Here is a 23,345-nt window from a genome sequence, read left to right as displayed (position 1 = left end):
ATGCCAGACTGGGAACAGTTTACTTTCTGTGGATGTCTAGAAAAAGACAACTTGGCAGACCTTGCTCTCTAATTAATTTTAACCAAATATTTACTGTGCATCACATGGAACGCCTTACATCCCATTTTAATTTTTCCAGGCCAGGTTTTAAATAGTTTAGGGCAATTTGTGTTCCATTTGCTTGGACTCAGGCCATGCCCCCTCAGCAGGCCCAGAGCCATTTTGCCACATGGCTCCATAGAGTCTTAACCTATGCTATGGGAGCCAAGGTTCTCTTTAATAATACCCCCACAGCTACAACATGTGAGCCGCTGTTACATATAATCACTTACACAAGCTTGCAAACATTGACACTTAAATACTCTGTGATCCATGCTCAACCCTTCTAACCTAAAGGGCACCAGGAAGATCTGAGCCAAGCTGGAGCTCTCAGACGATACTATTGTACCCTCGACTGAATGCTGTAAATAAAATTCCTTTCCAGCACCCGGCTGTCTGAGGTTTGCCTTGTAATGTGTTTGGCAGATCATTTAGAACAGCCTACATAAGCAGTTAAGGTCATCAGCTCTCTCAGGGCCTGTAACTTAACGCTAGTCTAACAGTAGAACTCTATCCCTTCAGCAATCAAATAAATAACATTTAAAAAACATTAAGTACTTTTTGGCCATGCTTGCCCCAGTCCACTTTGGCATCCCTTCAGAGCTGTTCTTTTTTTTTTTTCTTTTTTGGCAGGGAGCCCATATGCTGCACTCTGGCTTGGCTGTGCCAGCTGAGTGTGTTGCTGGTCTGTCTTCCTCCAGCCTTTCCTTTGCCTTTCCACCTATCCCAAACCCCTCAGCCAGGAACAAAAGTTCTGCAGCCAGTGAGAAGAACAGACTACCATATTCTTGGTGATGCACCAGACAGAGCAGACAGCAGTTTTGAAATTACATTAAGCAGCTTTAGTTAGATGAACCCTGCAGGGCTCTTTCCATTACAGCATGTTTTTTAATGCACCCATTTAAATATACATTTGTCTTCAAAAATACTAAAAAAACAACACACCAACTAGTTTTATTTATTTCCTAAGGAATAAATCAGCAGTAAGAGGCTCACTTTCCTCTGGGTATAAATGTTAATTTACTCTTTCTTCATCCATGCTGCTGCTGCTGTTTAAATCCTTTATGTATTTTTGAGACCACACTGGTCAAACCTCATTAAAAACTAGCAATGCTGGAAAAGAAAAACAAGAGGTAATAGCTGTCTCTCACTCCCTGGTGCTTTATTTCTGTAATCCCCCACTATACTCAAAGTCTTGGCTATGCTGCATACAGAAGCTAGAAGGTCTCAGACTGTCATCTGGGTTCCACATTAATTGTGGCCCTTTTCTTGGAGTTTTTGCTCTGCTGAGGGAATGACAGCCTTGACATCAGTGCTCAGGCTGGGTTTTCTTCTCAGGTCGTCGCTGGGAATATGCAGGGTCAGCTTGAGTATGTGAGTCTGCGAAAGTCGCAGACAACCCGCACATTGTGAATAGATTGATAAATAACAGACAGACTGACACACGCGCATGGAGACAGACTGACTCTCCGCTTGCATCCGCCCTGCTTCATTCAGCCCATCTGCCAGGTCTCCAGAGCCAATTTGACAGGCAGCTTCCTAACAAGCATTGTAGTTTTTTTTCTACCACAGATTTCCTGCTTGTCCCAGAGAACTGATATGATACAGAGAAGGAATTGGATTTGTCCTGCAGGAATGAGTTCTGCCCTCCTGACCTTTTGCAGAGTTTGACAGCTTTTTGTTTGTTTTTAATGACACTCACTGGAGCAGATTGACATTAGGAAGAGCTACAACTCACTCTCAATTGAGTCCCTTGGGTTTGTGTTCAAATCTGTTATAGTGTAGTATATTTTTCTCTTGCTTTATGTGTTTATTTTTAATACTTTACTGCTGACTGTCTATGGGGAATCATTATATATGCAGAATTATAAAAGATGGCTTATTAGCTTTGTTTTAATATTAATAAAGTGAACCAATTAAACTATTATTAAGACAAGTGATTTTTTTTTCTCTTTAGATTTTTCTTAGCATCAATAACCCTTTATTATACTTATCCATGATGTCTTGAAAATGTGTCAGGAGTGTTCTTAGAAATGTGAAAATACTTCTCTTGTTACCTAAGATTTAGATTGCCGTCCTGGCTCAGGATGGACCCCGGCTTCTATAAGAAGTGCTCTGTAGTTATGTTTGTGTCCCAGCTATGGGGCAATGGCAGGCCAGCCATCTTGGGACCGGAAAGTCACAGGTTCAGTTCTTGCCATGCCCATATGTCGTGATGTCCTTGAGCATGACACCCAAGCCCTAACTGCTCCCTGGACACCTAAATAGCTCTTAACTGCTCCACTTGTGTGTATCTCACATGTGGGATGAGTCAAATTCAAAGAACAAATTTTGTCATTGTATGGGAACATACAATTATGACACAATATAGCATTTTCTACTTCTTTTCTTCAGCTTGGGCTGAGATGTGTTTCCCGTCTGACACAGCTAGGAACTTGGGCTGCTGCTCCAGGTCTACAGATCTATCTTGTTTCACATACTCATGAGCCATGAGTGGAAATATTCCAGAGCTTTGGAGCTTACTGTGTTTTTGTAACCCTTGGCCTTAAGTGAAGAAAGGGGAATCACTTATGCTATCATCAGCAGATTTGTCATCTATTTATTGCAGATGACAAATGAGCAACAAGATGATCAAAGGCAGCTACAGTTATAAAGCAATTCTGATTGATCTTATAGTTCATCAGGTCGTCTTCATAAAACTTGGAGCATGTTTTCGATGAGTTAACAAGTTATATTCAAAGGTCCTTTCAAGTCTGTCCATAAAGATTATATTAAAGGTACAGATTGTAATATAATAACACCAGCAGCAAAACTAAAGGTCACAAACTACTCAACATACCTTACCTTACACTTTCCTTCAAAACACACAGAAAAAATTGTGGTTGCTCCAAACTCTGCCAAAAGGCATATATCTGCAACAAAGACGACATATAGTATATGTCCCCTGTTTGTCTTGAAAACAAAACTTATTTTAATGGGATTGCTCAATAATCAAATGATATATATACTGAGATCATGTTGCATTTATTATGTTACCCTAAATCATGTACATTTTAAGACAGGGTTTTGGCATTTTAACAGTAAAACAAGACTTTATAGTCTTGTCCTAGTTTTACTAGTGAAAAATAAGCTTTGTTTTGTTTGTATTTAACTTTGCAATAGTTACCAGATAAGCAATCGCATAATGTAATGTTGGGTTGGAGTTTTGGGTAGAAACTGACACTTAAGCATCAGATTTCATTTGAGTAAGAAAAAAAAACTGATTTGGACAGAGGTGCAATTTTTTGAAAGTGATATTTGTTTTCAAGTACAGCTGTAGTGCAAGAGAGGGTAACAATACTCTGTTCTGTTTGGTAAATGGAGACAAAGAGATGAGGAGAGAAAGAGGTCATAAAGCTATCCATCACCCCACCTCTGTGTGTCCGTATACACTCACACTCAGGGCTCTAATCCTGCCTCTTAGGAGTGTAAGCGATAGCCTTGTGTAACATTAAAAACAAGCTTGATCTGATGCAACTGGCAAAGTCATTCATGCAGCACATTCCAAAGTGGGATTGTGAGGCTGAAACCGTAAAAAGATTCAGTTTCACTTTCCTGTTCATGTCATCTGATCAGCAGGAATACAGTACCTTGCTTTTTCTGCCTTATTTTGCTTCTGTTTTATCTTTGCCCCCTCTCTCTGTTATCTTCTCTAATTCATTAGAAAACGTTGCCTTTTCTTTTGGGTTCAGTCATTAAACTGGCTGGGCCCCATCGTAAGCAGGCATGGCTCCAGTCTCTGCCTGGCTACCCCGAGGGACACACCCTCTGCTCTTATCTCTGCCATAAATCCCTCTTAAGTCCCCTAATCACAGATTAATGGGGTTGTAGATAGGGAGTGTCCTACTGTGCTTGGCCTCCCTTATCACAGATCCATATTGCATATCTCTGCCATTGCTTAGCTGGACTTCTAATGTGGGTTGTTATCATATGTGTCAGTCTGCCACAACACCTGTCAATTTTAGTGCCTCCCTTTACGAGATTCCGTGACCTTGAGCATCTTTATTGGAGGAAATTAAACTTTACCGCTCTTTCATTCTTATAATGAAATGAACGCCCTGGCTTTGTTATATAGCAGGAATTAGAGTGAATTGCACCACATTGTGAAGCTGTTTTATTATTCAAGGAAGTAGACACATTATCCCGTCTCCCTACCTCAGGGGACCATAGTGACAACACATCTAAATTGCTTCACTGTCCTTCTCCCCTGTGAGTTCTTTTGGTTAAAGGGCATGTGCCTGGCTGCCTTCCTCTTCCTCACACTCTGCCAAGATAGTAGCCATGGAAAAGAGCTGTGAGAAACAGAGGCACTTTTTTTTTAAGTTAGGGAAATCACTGGTCCGGAACTGATTGCTGCCTTTAGGTAATTGTTTTTACTCAGTTTTTGTCTGTCTTCCTGCTTCTCTCCAGCTTTTTGTCAGTTTTTCCAATATGGTTACATTCAGCTGAAAGTAATTATTAATAAAAAATAATGTGTACATGATTTGCCTGTGTGGGTGCATAAGCTTTTAATTGCAGAGGGGAAAAGTGCTGTGTTTAAGGAATAACCCTGTCTGGGTTTTTCATGTCCCAAGACTGCTGAGAGGCAGATATGTTACAGAGTCTTCTTTTCTGCTTTTAGTTAGAAGATTTGGATTGATTTCTAACTTCCAGACATAAGCATTGTATCACCACAATGCTTAAGACTTGCAGACTTTGTTTTTTCTAGTAGTTCACATTTAGTAGGACAGAAAATGTTCTTAATAATATGTCTCTATTATATGAACTTTGACTTGCATTAAGTGATTTTTATTCACCACAAATTTAGGTCATCTCATAGTTAAATCCCACTACAAAATAATTCCCCTACTCAAGTCAGTCACATTAAGCTGCTTGAACTGAAAGCAGTCAGTCACATGTCCGTATTTTATTTTATTTTATCACACTGAGGAAGAATGCTTATCTTTAGAAATATATTAATATAAAAGAAACTGGTTTTGTATTGTAAAAATAAAGTTGGGCACCAACACATTGATAAATTGACTGATGAAGTTTAATGTGCAAAGAATTAAGGTCAGCTCATGTCAAGCGGAATAACTTTGACTTCTTAAGAAGCAGACTAATCTCATCATCTTGTCTTATCGGTGGCTGGAAGGAGGTAAAAAAATCTGGATTTGGGAAACGAAAATATGCCCAAAGGTCATCATGAATCCTTATGTACATGCAATATATGGGTCAGAATGTAGCTGTGGACCCTTGTTTTCTTTGTATGGATGGGTGAGGCAAGTTTTGTGTGTTCCTTATTGCTGTTGGGCTTTGTTGTTCATTACTGAGATTTCTTTCAGAAGAGAGAAAAGTCTCAGAGAACTGTTGGTTTTTTTAATTACCTCCACAGCGAGCAAGGAATCCCTCAAGCATAGTTTAGGTCTGTGAATGTGTAAGTGTGTGTATGAGTAAATGAGAAAAAAGAAACTCTGCGCTCACTAGCAAGTGAGAGGGAGAAGGCGAATCTTGCCTCAGGCACTAATCGATCAAATCCTTGCAGTTGAAGTCCCAGCTTCCCTTTGGTGAGGCTCTGTATTGCATTAGCTCATCTCACATTCTCTGTCTGCAAGCAAAAATGGGGGAGAGCAGGATAGCAAAATGAAGGGAGTGTGTTTGAAAGCAGCAGAGGAGAAGGAAGGGCAGCACTTTGAAAAAAAAAAGGTTAGATGACTCAAAGCAAAGTGAGCAAGAGAACAGCTTGATTCAGTTGTGAAGTGTGCACTCTGCTCATCTCTTGTTTCTGTCTCAGATTTGGCTGTGTTTCAAGTAGGAAAGCAGTGATGTTAGTCCACCAGTTATCGTATAGAAGCCTGCACCTGTGGAGGGGAGCACAGGGGTGGTTGTATGACAGAATAATCCTGATCACCGCCTGTGTCTTTTTCCCCTGTTGAGGGGTAATGGAGCTGAAGAAACGGAGGTCACTCAAAGCGTCTGTGGGGATCAGCACTGCAAAAGCTACACACACATGCACACATGCACTGTAGGGATTTTATCACTGTGTAACTGATATATGCTTAGATTCACTCAACATTTAAAACACATGAACTTTCTCAGGAATTGCACACAAACATCTCTTGTTTGACTTTCATGCAATATTCTTAATATTGAGTTGCTGGCTTATTTTACCATCTTTTCATAAAACTTTATCCTGTTGTAAATTGTATTGTAACTCTGCATGTTCGTCATGCGGATCCAGTGTAATTATGCGCAGTGAACAGTCTGTGATCAAACACAGCTCCTTTCATTGCACAGCTCTCCCCCGATGGGCCACATGTGAATAGTTAATGGTCCCCCTATAAAACCCCAAACTTTAAATTATTTCAAATTAGAGAGGAGCAATCTAAATCAGGAAGGGTACGGGTGGAGTAGAGAGCAGCAGAGCTTCAAAGTTCTCTTTAATAAAACATTCGAGCCTGTCTTGTCTGATGAAGGGTGGTGGTGGCAGGAGTTGTTGCAGTGGTAATGGGCCTGTATTTGCTAGAAGAGTTAGCTCTGCTTGACTAATGGGCTGAGCCTTGTTAGCATAATGTCTATAGGTTCTAAAAGCTCTGATGAGAGCAGGTTGCAGGAGGTTAATTAGCCTTCGTAGTTGTGCTTCAGACAACTCTAATAGCCTCAAAGCTTGGGTATGTATTTTTAACAATTTTATTTAGCGCCAGAAATGGTTAATCTTAGCAAAGGCTAAATATGTTTCTCCAAAATTTTTCTTTGTCTTAAAACATGCCTTGCCTACATTTTGAACACCCACTGACTAAAAGACGTCAATCACTAAAGCTCAAAATTACATACATGGTTTTGTGAACAAGACTAATTTTTCTATTTTATGGTATGACATTTAACAAAATATTGAAACAAATTGATTATAGTATATTTAAAGCCATAATAGCTGTCAAAATATGCAGTGTTTCATTTAAATGATTGTTTGGAGGTTAATTTAACTCAAACTCATAAAGATTTTCATTAAAATAGTGTTAAAAAGAGCACATATTCTTAGCCTTTGTTTACAAGTAAATACGGCTATCAATATTTAGGAATATCTATGCTAATGCTAATTTGCATGTGATCTTTGACCCAATTTTTGCCCTAATGCTCTCCACCGCTTAATTTTGTCCCCCAAAATGCCCCTACTTCTGTTGAGTCTTGTCTTCACAACGTTTAGTTGCCTTTTCTTTTCAGAAGAGAGAACTTTACCTTTACACTTTCGTACTGGCGTCTATAAATCTATTGTTCTCCCCCCAACTCTGTTTACATCCGAGAATTATTTTACCTCCTCAATGTCTGTTGTGTGCCAAGGGTGTTTGAAGTGTACCCGTCAATGTTCAGATGTTAACAAATGAATCGTAATTGTTGGCAACGAAACATGACTCTGCTGATTTCATTTGTTACAAATTATGTGGTAGACCTTTGAATGATGCAAATTTTAGTGGTTATTTTTATCATAGATAATACTCGTATACAAAAAAAACCCACTGAAAAATTCCATATTTTGACAGCTGTTATCTCTTTAAAAAGATAAGCTGGCATTGGTAAGTTTTCAGTCCATTTATTGAAAGCATAGTATTTTACTTTATTATTTTTGAACAAATAATAATTCAAATTTAGAAAGAGCACTTTACAGTCTTGTTCTTGCACCAAAAATAAAAAAATAAAAAAAAACTGCCAGTTTTAAGCATATCTGGAAATACAATATAAATTTGGAGGTATGTAAAAGAAAAAAACTACTATAAATATTAATGTTTGCCATTTTTGTAAGTTATTTGTAAGATAGTATGGTTGACTAGATACACATTTTAAGTCAAACCTTTGAAAAAAACATTTGAGTTTTTTTACCCAATGATTACTATCAATCAATTATTTTTTTCAAAGAGTCCCTAACTTTAATCTGTTGCCATTGTTAGTTTAGGCATATATTTCAAATCATAATGTCCTTCATTGGGCTGTTAGATTAATTATATTTCACTGACCACTCTACACATTTGTACTGAGGTGATTAATCTCTCCACAGAGCTGTCACTAATTATGCTGACTTTATCCAAAGTATGTGGCGACCAGTATGAAGATGCCTTCTCAGCACCAGTTCTCTGAGAAATGGGGGATGGGTGGATGGCACATAAATGAGGCAGTGTGGCAAGTTCACGGGATTCTGGGTAAATTAATTGCAGGCCTGTGCCTCCAATTAGATCCAACTCACTTTAATTGGCGCTGAATGAGTTCCAAAGACCTAAACTGAGTGATATGGTGAGTAGGGAAGGGCTTTCTGTCTCTCTCTGATGAACACGCTGACTGTACGTGTAGGAACACAGTGCATTCACAGCTATCAAGTCCTATCCTTCAGGAATTAACAACAGGAAGCTCATTTGCATGTAAAGCAGGTTTGATTGCTACAGCTGACTGGTCAGAGAGCAATAGTAATGACCAGAGATAGCACTCGAGTGTTAACTCCTTTTGCCCTGCTGCTGACACTGATTTGGCCGCTTCAGTAGTGGGATCTCTTTTCCTGCCCGTCTTTGTAAAAATGCTGTGAGGTGCACCCATATCTCATCTTTTATCTCTTCATTTCCTTTTGCCTTTAAGGTGTGTCATTCTTGTTTGCTCTTTTATTATTTGTTTTCTTTTTTGTTCTTTGACCTAAGAAATGACAATCACATACCAGCAGCAGTGTTGGCTGTTACTGAAGAAGCTCTTACTGTAATTAAAGGATGCTGCTGTTCAGATTAACACTTTATTTGATCTTTACTTCTTGCATTTTACCTTAATGAATACATTTTACGCTTTTAAAAAGTTGTCAGTGTGTACATGTAAAAATACTAGGATCCATGATGTGGAGTTGCACAATGTACATTTGCAATTCTCATTCTAATACGCTAAGTGTAGTTTATTGAGAGCTGAAAGAAAAAAGAAATGCATCCAAAGGTGTACTGGCAATGGAAGACTTAATGGACCACAATTTCTACACATAAAAATAATTCTAAATGTTTTTCAAACATGCCTGCTATCAAATGTTATTTATAGAAGTGAACCAATTGATTAGGCATCTGATTAATTAGGCTGATTTTTGCTATTAAAAAATTATATTCACCATTGGTCACACCTGAGCAAACTAAGCTGAATATAAGGCAGGCAAATTTGTGGGCAGCACAGTGTTGTTACACTTGACCTCACCCTTTGTCAGTGCTATTTCTTTTTTCTTTTTTTTTCTTTTTGACACAACATTGGCAAATCCTTAAGTTAACTGACTGGGATCTTTTGCTAACTTAAAAAAAACATATTGCATTTACAAGGGAAATCCTCAATTTTGGTTTTCAAGTCGAGTAGGAAATGTTTAAGAACTGCTTGGAACTACTTGCATTGACTGAGCTTTCAGTATGCTGTATTTATACAGATCTGGATTGGGCTTCAAGACTAAATCAGTCAGTCATGGGTTTTGTTTTTTTCTTTTCTTTTTAATGTGGCACGTTGTGATGTGTATAAGAATGTGAATATGAAACATTTATAGGCCAAATGCAAACAAACAAACACTGTTCATAAGTTGGCCATTGGCTCCCCTGATTTCTGATCTGCATTGACAATAACCATAGAAATCCTAGTTAATATATTCTCAAAATTTGTGTTTTTACGTTTTTGCTTTAACTGACTAAACCCCATACCTATTTAAAAAAAGGACTTTAGAATCCATTTAAGGAGTACCAATTTCTGCAGATGTAAACTTTTGCTTTGTAACTTTTCTCAGGATCTCGACTGCGCCAAGAGGACACGCCACCTAGGATTGTAGAGCACCCATCTGACCTGATTGTATCCAAAGGAGAGCCTGCCACTCTCAACTGTAAAGCAGAGGGCCGGCCAACACCAACAGTGGAGTGGTACAAAGATGGCGAGCGGGTGGAAACGGACAGGGACAATCCTCGTTCTCAGCGCATGCTGCTGCCCAGCGGCTCCCTCTTCTTTCTTCGCATCGTCCATGGACGACGAAGCAAACCGGATGAAGGTTCATATGTCTGTGTTGCTCGCAACTACCTAGGAGAAGCAGTGAGCCACAACGCCTCCCTTGAAGTAGCCAGTAAGTGCAGCATGTCTCCTTGTTTCATTCTCCACTCTGCTGTGGTTGTGAATAAAGAGTTTGGATTCAGATGCAGCTGAATAGCAGGGTCTGGTTTCTTCCAGTGTTCCTGCCCTCAATGTGTTCATTGAGTTGGATAATCTCTCAGGAGATGGGCAGGATGTGTTTGGCCTAGAAGTCTCTGTAGGCCTCTGGAGCCTTGGGAGAGAAGTGGTCTGATAATTCCAGGGTGAGTGCTTCTCTAAAGGACCCTTGGTAGGTGGTCAGAAGCTACAATGGGAACAAAGCCCTTTCTGTTTTGGCACAACTTCTGCTTTTTGTCAGAGAGATAGATATGAGGTTTTATATTGAAAGGAATTTAATCATTGCATCTGTGTTCAGTCATCTTTCATTGTAGAGCTTTTCCACTCATTTTATTAAAGTATCAGAGATAACATTTTTTTTGTTTGACACACTTGTGCGATGACAGACTTGCTTTTTTGTAGATTTAAGCATATCAGTGTCACAAGGCAAGCTTTGAGGCAATATTAACAGGGGTAATAATTGGCACTCAGTTGAAGTATTACACAGCGTAATGTAAAATTGTTAAATATCTCAACTCTAATTTTTTAAATTGTGTCCTGTGTTGACAAATTTGTTCCCATGATTCTTTAAAGGGTGCTTTGGTTGGTAAGGTCAGTTAGTCAGATATATTATCTCTTTCTGTCTTGACTGGCTGGGAGTGAGGGCTGAGGAGGACAGCTCAGATATCCACCACTCCTCTCGCATGCCCAGAGGCTGTCACCGACCCGCTCACTGTAATCTAATCAAGATGAGGGAAAGAAAGAGTGGTACGTGTGTGTGTGTGTGTGTGTGTGTGCGTTTGTGTGCTTGACTGTAAATAGGTGTGAATGGTTGTGAAGTGTGAGGGATTTGTTAAACTGGGCAGATGCTGCTGGGTTTTTGCAGGTATGAAGTGTAATGCTTGCTGTGCAGTTTAGAAATTAAGCTGGATTGGTGGAGTATATCCATTCAGATGAGATAAAATATCTCTTATGGGACAGTTTTGTTTTTTTGTGCGCCAAAAGAAATATGAAGTGTTTCAGATGGTGTGAGAGGATAAGCTGCATAAATTCAGCACAGAATGGTGATTAAGTTGGTTCGCCATACCAACCAGTTAGCAACATTACACTTAGAATTTTAGCACCTTACAATAATTACAATGCATTTTTATTTGCATGTTTTTGTTCATATTTAAGCTAAAAATGATTATTTTTTCAGGTATATGCAGTTAATTTCAGAGGTGGATTTTCAGCTAAAAAAACAAGACCTGTGGTGAGAAACATGAAGACCAGAGTACAGAGGACCATTGGCTCGGTCTCAAGTCTTGGCTGCTTATTTTGTCTAAGGTTCAAACAGACCAGTAATGACAAACCACTGTGCTCCAGCACTCTCTCACCTCCTTGCTTAGCTGATGTCCCTCACTCACCCCTCTCTGTAGCTTTTGCTTAACTACATATAATTATGTTGTCGGAGCAACCAGAATGGAACCCTGCCGACTAAAAAGAAGGCATAAAAAGAAAGAAAAATAACAAAAAAAAAAAAAAACCCTGAGATTTCTTAACAAGGCTGCATTTAAAATGAGAGAAGAAAGTTCGAGCAATAAATTTAATGTATAAGAGAGTTCTAAAGCATTTTGTATTTTTGGTTTAGTAAAAAATGCTTGTCACACTGATACTTTTATGAATTGCTGAAAGTTAAATTTATAATGACTTAAAGGTTTTAGTATTGCAAAAAGAAGGAAGTCATGGTTTTAGTTGTGTTTACGATGCTCTCCCTCTTCAACGTTTTCACTTAAAAGCTAAGAACACAAGTTCTTGGAGATGTTATTCTAAAAGCCCAGCTTTTACAGGGTCCCTTAGCCAGCAATTGTTAACATAATCCAAGTTTCAACAGTTCCTATTTTGTCAGGTTGGAGAGCTAACCTAGTTTGTTTGGTTTATCATTAACTAGATGTACAGTACAGCCCACAATCTCTCTCTTGGCCTCTAACCCAAAGCCTGGACTAATGCATTTACCATCAATCTTATTTGCTTTGTGTTTTCAAACAGGCTTAAGATTGGATTTTTTCCCCCATTATGTTATTGTTTTCTTTGCATTAAACATGTCAGCGCCAAATAATGAACTTCCTCCTTCCTTGACGACAGAAAACTGATAAAGAACAAGGACTAAGACCAAAAAGTCGTTAGTTCCACTTTGTTAGTAACATATACAAAAAATATTTATTAGTTTTTCATTCCATAAGTCATGAGGCCTCTCAAGTTTTCCGACAAAACAAACATAATTCTAAGCCACTGTGGATAAATTTAAATGTAACAGACCCCCCCAACTCCCAAAAACTGTTCGATTTGAATTGGGTTTTTTTTTGTGTGTGTATATTATATCTTTATGGCAAGATATAGATATACAGCATGCAATCAAGTTATTTATTGTCTTTAAACCTTTGCAAGCCTTTGTGAAATTAGCTTGTGAAGTTTGCTTCTTTCTTTACAGCGTCACAATCAGAGTATCATCTGTTTCGTCTGTGTCAAGACAATATCGTCATCAGTAAGACAGATATGCGCTCACATTTGTTTAGGGATTGTAAACAGCCATGCAGACACAATAAGATGTTGTGTTTTGTGTGCTCTCTTACTGCATACTCTGTGATATGTCACAATAGATTCCTTTACCCAGTGCTTAGCCTGAGGCCCTGAGAGGCTCTATGAATAGCTTGTTTCCTTTTTCGTGAATCTGGAAGATAGTAAAGTGAGGTAATGGACGGCACACTGTGCCACTTGAGTAGGAGATAACCTCAGGGCTTGATGTCTAGTGGCCTGGCTGACTGCACAGTGCTGACCGCACAAAGCTGGCTGCAGGCCCTCATATCCACACATAGATGTCTCTCTCCAGAGTCAGAGTTTACTTTTCACAGCCACTAACAACTGAAGAAAAGGGATGTTTACATGAATTTGGTTCACTGCATATAACTCTCCTCAACCATGTTTATCTCAGCATTTTATTGATCTCGCCGCTGCTGTGAAATCTCTGTCACCATATGAAGACAGCTGGCTTCACTGACTCTTTGATTATTGGGGGCAGGTCGAGACGTCAGAAGTGTTGATGGCGGTGGGGTCCATCCTAACAGATTTAGAGTCATCTGCTGTGTGGGGAACAGTTGGCTGGCTTGTGCTGGTTTAAAGGAAGCATCACAAGCTCCCACTGGTTTTAAAACCTGTCTGTCAAGCTGGGAACTTGATCTTTTTGTTGTACCTCTCAGCTCACCCCAACCCCCCCACCCCATAAAATAAATGCCTTTTTTTGACATATAAGGTTGAAGTGAAATTGTCCATCATTTCAAATTTCCTGTCTTTATCTTTTTAAGTTGAATTTTCTTTTTAAATTAATTGCAAAACAATTAAAGTTAGATTCAATTTCAGGTAAACATCTAGTTATTTTTTGTTTTTGTTTTTTTGCTATTTTGAGAGTTATTGTGCTTGCTTTTTTAGAACATCAGTTCCTAAAAGTAAAATAAGACTTTGAGGTGAATAAAAGAAATGTGAACAGCAAAGACTTGCTAAAAAATTAATCAGGAATATTAAACTCCAGCTGAAGTGGCAATGAGTGTGCTGGCAGTCTGCCAGGGGTGTTACAGCTCCATGGCACTTATTTGTCTCATGGAGGTTCGCAGCAAATTGGTGTAAACAGCACAGCCAGGGTCTGCTTCATGAGTCAACGTTCAGCTGAGGCGTGGGCTCCACACCACAGACGCTGCCTGGCCTCCGCTCCAATCTGTTTCATGCTGGAATGCAGACCTCTTCCACAATCTCAAACCCCAGTGGAGTGAGCAAGTGTGGCTGTCAGTGACAAGCTTTCCCTACTAAGAAGTCTAAGTTTCATACTAATGTGGATGTTTTCCATGTATGATGTTGATGCTGTAAAGATTATCCTTTTGTGCTAATTTAATAATAAATTATTTTAGTTCTTTTTTTTAATAGTTGCATGGCATGTGCTGTGGTTTAGGTGTATCTTAACCTAATTTTGCAAACCTCAAAAGAACAAATTGTTTTGAACAGCTGTCTGGTTTTACTTCCTGCAGCAATTGTTTATCTTTGTGAAACTTCTGCAGGGATGATCAGTTCAATACATTAATTTCAATTAGTCTTTCTTTTAACAAATTTTGTCATGCATGATATGTGGGATCTGTCGAACCTAGCGTATTTAGCATAAATCAATGCAGTCAATGTAATTTAAGCTGAAATATACATTTTCTGTTTTTGGTCAATACGAAATGCCATTTTTGAGAGGGGAATTTCTGTGATAGAAAACAAGTCTGGCTTTGAAAAGAATGTGTAGTCCTGCTGTTAGTTTGTTTCTCTAAAACTTTTACTATCCTGACTAAATATGTGCAACACCACCCTGGTTGGGTTAGTTCATTGACCTAAAGTTTTGCAGTCGCTCCCTACTTTGACAGCACCCAAGAGTGAAAGTGAAAAAAAATGTTCATGTTCTTTGATTCCTGTGAAAATGTGTGAAATGTCAGACTGAATTTAGGCATTTCAGAACACAAACATGCAAGAATAACCTCGCCCACACACAGCCCTCCCCACCAGATCTAACACTACTGGCAGGATGGGAGGCGCAAAGCTGAAAACGCTCACCATGGGAAAGTGTAGAGCAGCAGCAGATAAGAGCCAATGCTGAGAAGCAGGGCGGCTTTCAAACAAAGTTACAAGGGCTTTGTGTAGTTTTACAACAAACACTGGCATCAAGCCTAAAGACAACAAACTTAAGGCTGAGTAAGAGAAACTGTTATGAATAGACTAGTTTATAAAAAAATATGAAGGCTTGGCAAGGACAAGATGGATGAGGCAAGGTTTCCTGTGTTTTGGGAGTGCACAAGTTATGTGTCTGTGTTCGGTTCAGTCTGTCATTGTGTGTGCACAGCTCTGTTGAACAATGTCTAGTCTGGTGCTTTATGAAAAAGACAGTGCGTGAGCAAAAGAGACAGGTGTACAGACTTGGTTAAAGGAGCACATCAATCACCCCATGCTCCACCCATTTCTGACAGCTTACTGGGCCAGGAAAGTCAGGAGAGATGATCCTCAAAGTGCAACAGAGCGCCTTACATCCCTCACTTTATTTTTCTCCTTCTTGAGAAAATTGAAGATTAAGATAAAAGGTTCAACTTTATTTTATCTGCACAATCAGAGTGTCAGGAATTGTACCATTAAACTATAAAAGACAAACCTTAAAACAGGTACTTTGTTAATGATGACATTAACCTTACATTTTTTCATTGAGATAACTGTTTGCCTTCTTTGAAGTCTCTATAGAGAGAATTAAAGAACAATTCATTCAATCTGCTTAACACAGCTGTTCCACAGTGATGTCCTCCTTTCTCAGTGTGCAGTCATGTAGGAAATGTCTTTTTACTGTTAACAAGAATAGGAACACTGACTCATGGAGTCCACTTTAACCACTTTCCTCTGTTTCCCTTGAGGATTTCATTGCATGTATTGACATTGCCCAGATATCTCTGGATGCCTTTGAAAAAGTAGTGCTACTGAGGACTGCTGCGAAATGTCTGGGTGTCAGAGTTTTTTTTTCCTATCTTTCCTGGTCACTTGGATTCCTGGTAATCCCTCTTGTGACTACAGTGCAGAACAGGAGCATGAGTGGGATGGGTACTGTGTCCCAAGATAGTGAAGTATGATAATAATATAATGAAGTGCTAGTCTAGTGTAGATGAGATACAGAATGCGAGTTCTTTAGTCCTGTTCAACCACTCAGGAGGACTTCTGATAAAAGGCTACTTTCTCCTCTCCCCCTCTTAAAACTGTGTTGTGTGTTTTTGTATAAGTATAATGTGCTCAAAATGTTTTTAAATGTGATTTTTTTTTTCTTTTTTATTATTTATCATGTCTGTCTTTGTTTGGATTGTCTTTCTACCTACATATGATAAGCTGTATGTCAGTGCTTGTGAGACCCAGATGAATGTTTCCTGCTGACTCTAATCTTTGCTTCTTCTGCAGAGCCCTTATTCTTGTTGCAAGGTGTAATCTCCTCTTGGTCCCTCTCGTGGCCAAAAAAGTCTAGATGAATGTGTGTTTATGAGCCTTTAAATCTTCTGCATACATTCTGGTATCTGGTCTTATGACGAGGCATATTGCTATGCAGACATGGTCCGGTTATTAAACCCAGTTAAGCCCTCACTTGAAACCTTCTATCATGCTTCTCGATCCGAGTCAATGGAGTTACAGAGGATTAAGGGGTTTGGCAAGTTGAACTTGAAGACTTTTCAGCCAGCATTTCAACAAAGTTTAAAAATGCACTTAAGGGTTACACTCTGTCCACATAAGGTGATTCTGCTTGCATCTTTAACTGACCTATATTTTCTTATTACATATTTTCAGTAGCCACACCACCAGTTTAGCACCAATTGATAGTTCTTAGCTACTCTAATCCCCAAATAAATTATTATTATTCAGTTTATTCATTTTCATTTTAAAAAACAAAACATTCACATACAAAAAAAATGCAAATCAAACAAAAAAATGAAAGGTGGCAGAAGAAGAAAAAAATCTAAATGAAACACACTGCAGGTTTTCTCAAAACTTGCAACTGTTTATTTTTAGAAAAGGTAAATGTGTTGCAGAAATCTTTTTTTTTCTTTGAAATTACACAACATTACTGTGGGTAAGGAGATAGAGAGGGTCATTACTGACTTGAGAGTTGTTGATTCAATCCACAGCTCCTCAAGGTCTCATCTTGAACTATGCTTTAACAAGGTCTAAAACCATTCAGAAATGATAGTAGTCACTTATCATATTCAAGCCAATAAAAAAAATCTAATAATGAGAAACACAACTTATTGTTTTTAGGAACATATTTTCAAATACATTTCATAATTATGCCTCATATTGGCACTTGTCCTTTTCCATCCAGGTTTTAAAAATAGGTTGACAACTGCCAAATTTCTTAATCTGAAACTTCAGAACAGTAGTTCAAAAACCAATTGGTGACCACAGGTTGTAATCATTTTGTTTGTGCAGCTCCTGGTGGGACATGAGTATTAGTGTGTGTCAGAATAAAAATTGCATTGTTAATGTATGTACATGTACGGGTTGTTATGTACAGTGCTTTTATTGGGCAATACGATTCTAAAAGTTTTTACATGTTCATTTACAAATTGTCTGTAATTGGCACTCTAACAGCCAATTTTATTTGGGATTTGTAACTGACAGGAAGTATAATTTGTTTAGGGTATTGAGAGAAAGACAGGGTTTTAATTGCTAAAGTGTGATGACAGGCTGCTTTTGCATAAAATCTAATAAGCTGTTAATACGGGAAATAGCATCTTAGGCACACTTGTGCACAATCTGTCTTTAACATGACATCATGGTATCTTTTCCTGTACCATTCACTCTATAGTTTCTCTTCTCCAGTTTTTTGTGCAGGGGAGTATGTTTCCTGGATTTCTGCTAAAGAGGGAAGGAAAGGGTGACAAAAAGTATGTGAAATTTTATCAGCTTTGTAGCATGTTGCTGAGCCTGCAGCATGACAGGCAGCAAGAGCTGGTGAGGTAAGCAGTAAACCCAAACACTGATAATGATCTGCCTTGTGCTATTGGACTACAAATGAGACAGTCTTCTTGTTGCTGACTGTAAATAGTCACAGCCATGCCATCAGTCAATGACTAATGGAAACAGGGAATATACGATGACATCCTATTACCATCTAATTGTTCTTCATTCTTTAGTAGCTAATCTGGTCATTAAAACACCAGTTGGAAGAAAATGAGTTTCACCTTGTTGAGCCATTGACATAAGAATGCATCCAAAATTAGGGCTCTTATCAGGGAAAAAATGTGTTTTGAATATGGTATTGTACTTATATAAACATTTTCTTTTTTACAAAATGTTTATCTCGAAGCCTCAGATATTTAGCTTGCTAGATCTTTGAACCAATCAACCCAACTTCATAAGCAAAGTGGTTTTGGCTAATGATAAAGCTCATAACAAAAACCTAGATCAACAATAAAGTGGCAAAGTCAGACTGAGCAGGATTAAAAGTGTGAGAGTAATATCCTTTGACATGTTTAAACATCTCTCTCACTTTATTAATTTTGCAAATTGTGTTTATGCACCTCAGGCCCCATACTACATGTGTGGTGAACATCCTCAATGGAGAGCATGTAAACTTATACAATAGTCTAATAATGACCATAAGGAGACAAGGAGCTTGACTATGCAATGAATAGAACAGATACACCCTCACCTCTTCTTTGTGCCTACATGACCTTTCTAAACAGGGTGTGGCAACAACACAAAAAGAACTCCATGTAACCATATACTGGCAAAGAGTTAGATAAAAGACAGACAGGAGGACGTCATGTGAAAGGGAGAAAAGATGAGAGGACCCATTCAAAATCAAACAGTAGTTGGTGTTGCTGTGGGTAAGTTTGAAATAGCTGACATCTGACTCAGTGAGGTTCTTTATTGTATGGCTGTAGTACCGTTGTTAGGCTCGGGGTGATATTTCTATTCTCCTGTCCAGATCTCTCTCTCCCTCCTCCATTTTACACTAGTGTCAAATTCTAAACTGTCAGGGATGTCTTGGCGCTGGTGTTTAACTGATCGGCTCTCATCTAATGGATCACATAGAATGCTCCATAGTGACTGGATGGCTAGCCTTCCTAGAGTTCTTCCTCACTCTAAGAATATCATAGGGCTTGACATTTGCTAATGCCACTTTTTAAGTCTTGTCTTACCATAATGGTACAGTTTTTTTTTCTCAAGAAGCTTAATATACCTCTCTAACATTTTATTAGCGTTTCAGTAATATCATGATTTTGTTTTTTTACATTTGAATTAGACTTTTTCTGTTAAAAAAAAAAAGTCTAATAAGGATGGTTTAGCAGCAGACTATCTCAGGACCTGGCCTTTTATGTCCAGCTACATTTTTCCCTGGCAATGGGATTAGTTTAGTGCCGACTCTGCAGGTGGAGCGCTAAGTTAATTTACCTGCTGTTTGGAGCTATAATAGCTTATTGATTGCCTGACAGAAATGCAACAAGCAACATGGAAGGGAAAGAGAGGGGAGAGAATAAGTTAATCATCTTTCCACATGTTGCCCAGATTTAATCACATTACCCAAGGTTCACTACAGCCGTGTGTATTCTTTTTCAACCTCCAAAGAGCTGGAAAACTCCTCTGAGACAAACAGGACCCGGATGATTTTGTGAAATCTTTTTTCAGCTGCCCTCTGGGTGCTGTTGGCTTGTTACTCTCTGTTTAGCACCCATCTATGTCTTTGTGGATAAATGGTCCTTGCCCAGAGGCCCAGCTTAATTAATGCTAAACCCTTGAGTTAATTTAAACCATCCTACTTGATGGTGGCCTTCATATGTTCTAGCATGTTCAGGTAGTCTCAAAAGCAGCAGTATATACTTACTTCATGATTCAAACATAACTCCCATGCAGCTGGTTGAGCTATCAAACATTTCTTGCATATATCGTTCCCACTGCTCCTGTCCTGTGTGTGTGAAAGTGTGTATACAGTATATGAGCGGGAAAGTTGGTGTGCATGTTTTTCAGGGGAACTCTGGTCCATTAGCACTGCCCCCATATTCACATTCTCATTATAGCTGGTTACCTGGAAACAAAACATGTTCTTTTATTTGACTGGTGGCCCTCTCATTGCCAGAAAAGATTGAGAGAGTGCTCCCTTATTTTAACTGGCCCATGCAACACTGCCATTAGTTTTGTTCTCTAACTGTAAAGCAGAGTCGCAGAGCTGCATTTCTTTCTTTAACTCCAGTTTCCAAGTTAAGTCTTTCAGAACCCAAATTTGTGAGTCAGATCGCTTACGGGTTTGTGTTCACACAGAAAGCTACAAAACTGGGTTGATCGGTGGGTGGACTTTGCCCATTGTTCAGGCTGACTTCTTTTAGTGTGTGTGCGTCAAAGTGCTTAACTAACCAAAAGCAAAACATGAGCGCAGAGAGGATAGAGGTGAAGGAGTGTGATAATGTAAACACAAAGACAGAGCAATGTTGACCTTGCACCTCATCTCTCTCCCTCTCTCTCTCACACACATACTGTTGCTGACCTGATGGACAAATTCCTAACTGGTAACAACAGGAGGCACATCTGGCCCAAATGTCCATTTCTAACTGTCTAAATTCCATGGGGTTTCATCTCCTAAAACTACAGCATTTAAATTACTTTGTCGTAAAAGAAATAGCCTTAATGTGATAAAGAATGCCTGTACAGAATCTGGTACTTTGAGATCAAACATGCAGACAAACTGATAGGAAAAAAAAAACAACAAAGACAAGAATACACGGTCAAAGAGAAAATTGCAGACAAGCTGCCATTAAGGATGAGAGAGCCAAAAGAGGGGGCTCCAGTTGGACAGAGAGTCTGTCTTGGCTTGTGAGGGGAAGATAAGGGGACAGGTGGTGTTGTGTTCTCTCTAAGATCTCCGACAGCTGGCAACTCTCTTGCAATGAGCATGCTGCAATAGAATGCATGTGTGCGTGTCCCTGAGAGTGAGTACAAGTTTGTGTGACATTTGTTTGTAAGAGCATGTGTGTTTATAGCTACATGTGTCTGCATTTGGTGCTGAGTAGAGCTCTTGCTAAACTTTGTCTTGACTTAAACCATGGAGATTGTTTTTAAGTGATTTTCTTGTTCTTGTTTTACTGACAGTCAAAAAAAAATTAAACAATTTTATACCTTTTGTTCCAAAAGTAATTTTCTTCTTCTCTTTTGGACTCAAGTAAATCACGGTAATTCACACACAGTATGTGCCTTTTGTGCATGTGAGTAATAACAGAAAGTACATATTGGAGCTTCTTTTTTTTAAACATACCTTTCACCTATTTCCACTATGCCCCTCTTATATCCCAGTTCACCCATTTACTTTTTGCCCCTTATATATAATGTTTGAACAGAAGCTTAGGCCATGTATGTATTTATTTTGAATGCAAAGTTGTATAATCGAAGGCTTGAAGAATAACAATGTGTAGGATTCATGATAAAAATAGCAACTACTCTCCTCTGGTACTCCAAAACAATTTGATTTTATGAGCAGTGCTCACTTTTCCATGAGCTTCATATGCCAGAATACCAAAGTGACTGGAAATTCTTTTTATTTTTCTCTCCTTTTTTTGGCCTGGCAGTATTCTGTGTTTGTGCAGTCTGGTCAGTTCAGAGTTCTTTACTGTGTTGGTTTTGGGTTTGTTCCATATATTGCCTTGTGTTTGATCTGGTGGTGTAGTGGCCACTGAGAAGAGCTCGTGTCATCTCAGTGGCAGACTGCTTTTATTTGCAGAAAAGCAAAAAAAAAAAAAAAGAGGGGTGGTGGTACTAAATAGTCTAGAGGCAGTTATTTGCTGTTGGCAAACAGAGACTGTCCTTGGCGATGAAACACTCAGTTGCCACAGTGCCCTGACAGCTGGCTTTCATCCACCAGCACTGCAGATATTGTACACAATTCAGCTTACTTACTCTTAAATGTAGATTATCCTCTGTCTGGCCATCATTCTCCTGTAGAGGCTCACAATCTCGATTCCCCCCAGCAGTGCTTTTGGCAAACAATATTGATTGATGTCAACTGTTATAAGTGTTCTCTTTTTTCTTTCCTGCCAATATTGCTTTGAAGATTCTTTGAGGTTCCCACTTTCAGCAGAGCAGTTGGCCAGCACCTGATTCATTGATGTTTCATGCCCCAGAGGTTGTCCTGAATGGGCTGATTTCTTTGCGTTGGGAAACTTTTCATATGCAAAAATTAATGACTGTATTCTAAGATGAAAGGATTTTACTCCCCCACTGTTATGTGTATCTTCTTTAAAAATTTTCTCAACATATCTTATTTCCTCTCAGCCTTTATTTTAAGTGACAGTCTCACATGCTGTATGAAGATGAAGGTTAATGTTTGATCAGCCATTAAAATAACGACACTGGATATTCTTTCAAGTCCATGATGAGACTTATCTCCAGCTTACCAGGTAAACACATTTTGACATTTAGGCACATTGTCTGTGGAGCTTGAATTTGGCTCATTAAACTTGAAATCTGCCTCTCATCAGGTAATCATTCAAACTAAAACTCTGTAATTAACAACTGTGGAGATGACTTTGCTGATCAGTGACACCACCACTTCATGAGTTTTTTGAATAAAGACATTTCCAAGTTTCAATTTGATTTGTAAAGCATTTTTAATGCAACAATTTGCACTGACATTTATTTCAACATTTGTCCCTGTCCTTGAGGAAAATAAGCAGTAATGATTGTCTTAATAATGACTGCAGAAAAAATGATGCTCTGAAAACAAATCCTTACTAATGACAGGATCCCACTCTGCCGGCAGCCAGACATTGTCAGGTATTCACATTCACTTTGCACAAGAAGAATGTTGCTGCAGATCTTTTCAGCTTGATCTCTATATATAAAAAAATGGTTTTCTTTCATCTTGCACAGAATTCAAGCTATTTTCCCTTTCAGTACAGCCACATAAAGCCATCATCAACCGGCAGACACGCAGATGTTATTTTAGCTGCCCTTATTTATCTATAAATATATACATTTAGAGCATCATCTGTCATTCGTCTTGACTGTGTACTTAAAAAGAGTCCCATAACATTCACTTTGGCATGCAGGATGAAGGACTATGGACAGCGTATACTTTCCTTTAAGGAAAACCACTCTCTCGAGTATTTGCTAGTATTAAAGCTGTGTTTTTCAAATATCAGTCATAAGGGCAGAGTCACAGTTCCAACTGACTGGCACATTCATATCAACTTGTAGGCTTGTGTTTGCTAATTTATTTTCTTTGGATTTGAGTCAGCTTGTACTTGTCTTGCTTAGTTAAAGCAGCCCACTTGTTATGTAGATAACAAAAGTAATAAAAACGAATTAAAAAGCAGATGTGAATGGGTATCAAAATATTCTCAAGAGACATTAAATATATAAAACGATTCAGGTAAATGAAAATGAGGCCATGTTCTCGGCAGGCAGCTGTTTTTGTCTCATGTTGTCTGGAAACTGTCACAGGAGAAGAGATCAAGGTGACTATTCTGCTCATTCCAAACAACCTTGGA

At 38.7% G+C, this 23,345-nt stretch overlaps 1 protein-coding gene across 5 annotated transcripts in view; it reads left to right on the top strand.

Annotated features, from left to right (window-relative positions):
• Positions 1–23,345, top strand: part of robo1 (roundabout, axon guidance receptor, homolog 1 (Drosophila)) — a 202,324-nt gene that overhangs the window by 87,907 nt on the left and 91,072 nt on the right. For all 5 annotated transcript variants that reach the window (XM_017416408.3, XM_017416410.3, XM_025005969.2 and 2 more), the window contains one exon: positions 9,893–10,219. In XM_017416408.3, coding sequence (XP_017271897.1) covers positions 9,893–10,219 — 327 coding nt within the window. The remainder of the gene's footprint in view (positions 1–9,892; positions 10,220–23,345) is intronic.

This window comes from Kryptolebias marmoratus, linkage group LG2, assembly GCF_001649575.2.
Source record: "Kryptolebias marmoratus isolate JLee-2015 linkage group LG2, ASM164957v2, whole genome shotgun sequence".
In the NCBI taxonomy this organism is placed as follows: Eukaryota; Metazoa; Chordata; class Actinopteri; order Cyprinodontiformes; family Rivulidae; genus Kryptolebias; species Kryptolebias marmoratus.
The sequence above is the reverse complement of the archived record's forward strand: the minus strand, read 5'-3'. Positions and strand labels throughout refer to the sequence as shown.